Here is a 6,369-nt window from a genome sequence, read left to right as displayed (position 1 = left end):
GTGTTTGCTAACGCGGAGGTCAATCGTGGATCAGGGAAAGCGAAGGCAGGAGCGTGAGGTGAACTGAATTTCAGGTAAGAAGTTATGACCTGCACTCTATTTGGGTCAGATATAAACCGAGTTTAGGTGTAGTTTATTTTCGTTGTGCTGACTTTTTCAGTCACTTACAATAACTCGTACTGCGTGCTAGCTAGCACGACAGAGTTTGTATACAGCTGTGTGCGCGCTAAGTTACCGATGTTGAACTTTATGAGAGCCTCCCCTGTCATTCTCTCGCCTGTTGAAACTTCAGTCATGAAACTGATCAATGATCGGCTTTTCTCTCTTGTTTGTTTATCGCGCTAAACAACAGCAGCATGTTTAAGCTTGATCAGCTGTTGTTAGAATTCATTTGCTTTTAATTTCTAGTATCAGCTGATGTTTGCTGCAGCCACAGCTGTAAAACGGCTGTTCCAAACCAGATGTCCTTACTGAATCATCAGAGCTGAACAGGTGATGGAGAAACAGGTTTACCCTTAGGTGACATGAATGAGTTGAAGGAAGTTATGAACTGTTTCTGAGAGACAAATATACACCAAGCTCCTTTTTTTTGTGTAGCTGACAGCTGGTAACTGTGCAGGGGCGGATCTAGCAAAGCTTTTGCCAGGGGGGCCAGGTAGGGCATTAACAGAGAAAGGTGGACACAAAGATATACTTTTCTTTCTTACTCTCATATAAAATATTTAGCTTTTATTAAATAGTTATCTGAATCTTACAACCAAAGTTTGTATAATAATACACAAGATTGGCTGTAGACCATTGTTCATCATTCAGAACACTGTGTAAAAATAACAAAAACAAAAAGTGAATGCAAAAGTGCATAAATATTTATTTTACGTGTTTCATGTGTGTGGCGGGCGTGGTCTGCAGTGCCGCTGCAGGGAGGTGGACCCACCTGAGCGGCACCTGCAATCACGCCTCGGGCGTAGTCTGTGCTCTCTCGGCTGTTTTTGGGTGTGTGTCGGGCTGTGAGTTGAAAAGCTACAGCCGGCTGTTTGGGTACACCAACCATGTGTGAAAAGTGGTCCATAACGTAATGCTTCAAAGCGTGTTCATGCAAACATTGTCGGATCTGCCGTGGTACAATGGGACTTCTGCTCATGAACCTGTGTGCACAGCGTCTGCAAATCGGCGCTGTACGAAGTCACTTCATCTTTACCCAAAACTGTAAGCTGTCATCTGTGAGGCGCGAGCGGTGTTTGTTTTTACCATAGTTCATGGTGGAGAATGGCTGCTCTGCTGAGTTTTGCTCTCTGTAGCTGTATGAATGGCAGACTACACTGATTACCAGCGGCATAGGCACACATAAAATTTCTTCTGAAATTTTCGCTTTCTAGTTTATTATATTATATTACATTTAGTGCTGTCAAGAGATAAAAAAAAATAGAGATTAATTAATTATGATTTTTAATTAATTGATCTAATTAATCTCTTTTTTAATCTCACCTAAAAATAGCTGAGGAAAGCCCTCAACTTATTGTGGCAGACCAAAAGACTGATATATAACAAAGAAAGTGACTTTATAAAGTCATTTATTGTTTAACAAACGTTAAACAGATGCAACCATTTACATACTGTTGTATTCTTTTGTAAAATAAGTGGAAAAATAAATACAAATAAAATCAAATAAATTAAGTGCTGCAAGTTAGCACATCAGAGTTGCTCTTTTCTGAGCAATACAGCACTGAAATTCCTCTGCTTCAGATAATGAAAAATAAAACTGACATTGCAGTGCTGCAAGTTAGCACATCAAAGTATTCTTCCATCACAAAAAAAAGTGCTGAACATCAAGCAATCTATTCTAGTAGGCTACAAATGACACAGCAGCTATGCTGACCACATGTGTCTCATTTCTTCCTCCTCAGCCAGTCGCTAAGACACACCAGCCTGGTAACATTTTCTGGAAGCAAGGCTGCCCTTTTCTTTTGCACTATGTGGCCTGCAAGGCTAAAGAGTCTCTCACAGGGTACAGAGGTAGCTGGGGAGGCCAGGTACTTTTGTGCTAGGACTGACAGCTTTTCATAGACTCCTGAGTGAGCATACCACCACTGCAGGGGACAGTCATCAATACTGATGCTGGGTTCTGCTCTGTAGCGCTGCAGCTCTCCAGACTCAATTCCATCTTCTGAGTCAGAGTCAGACCCCAGAAGGAGTTCGCTCCTCCTCTTCTTCTGAGCTGGTCCATCATCCTCTGTGGAGGGCTGGAGACTATCTGCTCTTCTGGGCTCTGCTGCCTGGAGCATATTCTCCAGAATGGTCCACACCTGAATGAATGAATGAATGAATGAATGAATGATTGTGATTAAAACTAAGTGCTTTTTTTTTTTTTTTTATTTTATTTAATCTTGTAAAGAACTTTGTGTTCCATATAATAAATAAAAGTTTGATTTGATAATGAATTGGACTCATTAGTCCAGCTTAACCTTATTGTCCTACCTGTTCCCTCTTTTCTCTTGGAAGACATTTCAAATCCTTAAACCGTGGATCCAATGCTGTGGCCACCTCGAACCATATCTCGTTGCCATTAGCTCGTCGTGCTGCCAGATCCTTCTGGAAGGCATTCTTGAACTTCACCACGTAGGCAGGATCATCATCAGTAATGTCCATGACACGGTACAGATGGCGAAAAGCAGGCAGCACTACAGAGCAAGAGATCGTAGGCCTCACCACCCAGCAGCTCTGTCACATACCTGCAGAGGTGGAGAGGTTTGCTAAATAAACCTAGCTGGATTCATTTAAATCAAAGTGTAACTGATTCCCAATTTAATTGTCCTTAAAAGTTCCTTGTTATGTTCATTAATTTTGATTTTACACATGTAACAGTAGTTTATATAATTAAAATGGGAAGGTGTTTATTTGAACTTACTTGCATGGTTCAAGCAGGAGCTCCAGCCTCTGCAGTTTCGCCCACTCAGCTTCGGTTGGCAAGACCAACCTGTGGTTCTGTTGGTCCAACGTAGCCTGGACAGCCTCTCGGTTACATAGGAGGCGTGAGACCATTGCGCGAGTCGAGATCCACCTGGTGGGTACATCCTGTATAAGTTGATCGCTCTTCTTTCCGAGTGCTACTTGTTGTTGGTTAAGTTCTGTGGTACTCGCAGGGCTTTGTTTAAAATGACCAACAATCTTGCGGCACTTTGCCAGTACACCGACAAAACCACTGCTATCGAGACATACCGTGATGGTCCTCTGGAGAATGTGAGCATTGCAGGCGATGTGCTCATATGGAAGTGCTCTCATAGCAGCCAGCATGTTTGCTGCGCTGTCTGTGCCAATGGTGGATATCTTGTTTTCAATACCCCAGTCATTTGCTACCTTGAGGAACTGTTCGGGCGCATTTATCAGCAAAGTGCCTGGTTTCTGTTCTCATGACGGTCAGTGCAAATGAGTTGAGGTTCCACTCACTATCAATAAAGTGTCCAGTCACCCCAAAATAGCTGTGGTTGCCAGCTGAGGTCCAGTGATCTCCGGTTATAGCAACACAGTTGGGAGAATCCTCCGCCAAAATCTCAAGTTTGTTTTTTTTTCGCCGTCGTACATTTTGCTGATTTTGGTCGTTACTGTAGTCCTGCACGGCGGCTTGTATGACGGGTCATTGGACGCAATTTGCAACACCTCTGTCAATCCTTCGTCCTCTACTATATTTATCGGCCTACAGTTCATCGCTATCCACTTGGCAATAACATTAGTCAGCCTGTCGGTCGCAGACTTGCTCATACGAGGGGTATTCTCTAGTTTTGTTTGGCGAAAAGCTTTGCTCTGGCTTGCTATATTGCTAACGTCTTCACTGCTAGCTGTTGCTGCACTCGCGGCTGGGTGCTTTGCGTTGAGGTGATAGGCCAAACTTGAGCTGCTTCGTGGTAAGCAAACTCCTTCTTACACTCTAGGCAGACCACTTTACCTTTGTCAATGGTGCCGTCGGGGCGTTTATGAAATACAAATTTCCCGTTCATTGGGCCAACAACTCTCAGATGCGCCTCCATATACACACTGTAAGCTAATCACCACTTCTCACCTTGACCTCACGACGTGACTCCACCCCCAACAAGTCAAGCACAAGGAGCCCAGCACATAAAAACGGATTTTATAACATAGCAACTCTCATACAAAATCAATGACGTCAAGAGATTAAAAATTAGATTAACGAGATTAAAAAACATAACGCGCTAAATAGCATTGTAATTAATTAATCGCAATTAACGCGATAATTTGACACCCCTAATTACATTATATCCTCTTTCACATTAGAGCCACAACAGGACCCACTAGAACATGGGAACAAGTAAAAGTGAAATATAAGAATATTCTACAGAATAGTAATATTTATCACTTATATTGCTTTTAGTCTCCTGAAAAGAGACCCTGAAATAATCTGTTTGTTTGTTTATAACAGCAACCAAGAAAAGGGCAGAGCAAATAAAGACAGGTGGTGGTCCTGCACCCCCTCGTCACACCCCGGCAGAGGAGCTGGCCCTAGGGTTGAATGCCACCAGACCCATTGTTGAGGGCATCCCTGGGGGCAGCTCTTCCTTAGACCAGCAGCCGGGGTGCAGTAGCAGCACCTTCATAACTGGTGCTATTTGTACAATGTAAAATATTTGGTTGTTGCCTTAATTAAAATGCTTTTTGTACTGTGACATTTATTGACATTGTGGGTTTTTTTTGTGTAGTTTTACATAACACTCCATCACTTCTACCTGTTCCCATGCAAGGGGTGACTGAAGCATGCACAGTAAGTTGGGAGATATATATATATCTATATATCTATAGAGAGAGAGAGAGAGAGAGAAAGAAAGAAAGTAAATAATACCCTCACGGGAAAATCGATATCTCTCTATGAGCACACTGTCGCGCTGAGCTAAAGGATCCTGTCTATCCCGCAATATACGCTGAATTCTGAAAACTCTCCTTATCAATCTTGCACCTTCCACAATGGGTTGCTCGCGTACAAACGGACAGGACATGGCTGCGACAGACTTCCCAAATCCACCTTCGCTTTTATAGCCGTGGTCTCTCATCTTGATTGCACGTAGTAATTTACTATTACTACCCTAAAATATGAATTACATCTGAAATAATCAAATACATGAAATAGAATGATTAATAGTACATTTCCCTTTTTTTCGGAAATGACCTGTATGTATCTGTATGAAATCAATAAAAGAATCAAATGCTGCATTATCTTTAGTTACATTGATAATATTTATTTATGGTAAAACAGTGGCGAAATATCGCTGTTGCTTTCGTATAAATGCAGCGGACATACCTGAGTGGCCGCGATCTAATCTTGTTTACATAAAGTAAGCCTGCTCCCGAGCAGGTTTACGCTTACGGATCTGTTGCTATGACAGCAAGTCCCGGATGAGCTTCGGAGAACCGAATGATCCAAGATCATGCGAAATCGTCAACAATCAAATCCGGCTAACTTACTTAGCGAGGTACGAAGAACGGACCCCTGGAAGCAACATGAGGGAGCTCATGAGTCGGATGTTACCAAACAAAGGCGTCTAGCCTGGATAGCAGCTGTGAGACGAGCTGATATCCAGTTCTCTTCCATCTCCAAATATCTGTTGGTGCTCCAGACATTTTCATTCCGGTAAGTTCTAAATATGTTCATATTACTCTTCATAGCCTATTAGTTTTATTTTCGACGCACTCTGAGGTCATAGCAAATTAGAACAAACATCCTACTGAGTGATTTTGCAGAACTACCTTCATTTATAGAGTTTCTAATTATTTGGCGTTATTGCAGCAAACCAGCCTATGAAATGGATGAAACACATCGTGACTGGGTTCCAGCGCTACACAAGGGACCTGCTTCAAACATACCACCATGCCAATCAGATTACTTCTTCCATGTGAGGGTAAAGAGGTGACCCTTCTGGATAAGATGGTGAAGGTTTGCTGCGTTTGTTGAACAGTGTGGTAGTAAAACCAGGGAAAATGAAACTTGCTCCTGTTAAATATTCTTAAGTCTTGTGCTGTTTAAATAGTGGTATTTTTTTTTTCAAAAGATACAGTAAATAATGTTAGTAGTGGGTGATATCATGTAAACACTGTCACGATTTTGTGTAAACATTTTGTCTTTTGTAAACTATAAATGACATGGATTCTACATTGTAACTGATGTGATGTTCTACAAAGTGGTTTTAATAATAAAAAAAAGAGGCAAAAATTAGTTTGTTTCTTTATTCAACTTTTGAACAGTGGTACTCAGTCAGTACATATTCAGTAAATGCAAATTATTTACATGGCAGTGCACTACAGGCATAAATCTAGACCCCTAGATAAAACATTATGGCATTATAGCAGTGACAACTCCTCCACAGT

The 6,369-nt window shown here is 41.7% G+C and overlaps 1 protein-coding gene across 1 annotated transcript; it reads right to left on the bottom strand.

Moving 5' to 3' along the window:
- Positions 1 to 1,422: 1,422 nt before the first annotated feature.
- Positions 1,423 to 2,687, bottom strand: LOC120441724 (zinc finger BED domain-containing protein 4-like). The gene is made up of 2 exons (XM_039617070.1): positions 2,476 to 2,687; positions 1,423 to 2,303 (listed from the first exon to the last, which is right to left on the bottom strand). Exons 1-2 carry the CDS (start codon positions 2,644 to 2,646, stop codon positions 1,887 to 1,889), a joined length of 588 nt encoding a protein of 195 aa, XP_039473004.1. The 5' UTR covers positions 2,647 to 2,687; the 3' UTR covers positions 1,423 to 1,886.
- Positions 2,688 to 6,369: the final 3,682 nt, after the last annotated feature.

The sequence above is a fragment of the Oreochromis aureus genome, linkage group 9 (genome assembly GCF_013358895.1).
Source record: "Oreochromis aureus strain Israel breed Guangdong linkage group 9, ZZ_aureus, whole genome shotgun sequence".
NCBI classification, from domain to species: Eukaryota; Metazoa; Chordata; class Actinopteri; order Cichliformes; family Cichlidae; genus Oreochromis; species Oreochromis aureus.
The sequence above is the reverse complement of the archived record's forward strand: the minus strand, read 5'-3'. Positions and strand labels throughout refer to the sequence as shown.

Bases quoted from the DNA above. Each gene is read 5' to 3' on its own strand.
- LOC120441724 (XM_039617070.1), bottom strand. From the start codon at position 2,646: ATGGACATTACTGATGATGATCCTGCCTACGTGGTGAAGTTCAAGAAT. The intron at 2,304-2,475 runs GTAGGACAATAA...TCATTCATTCAG, and splicing joins CAAGAGAAAAGAGGGAACAG to GTGTGGACCATTCTGGAGAA.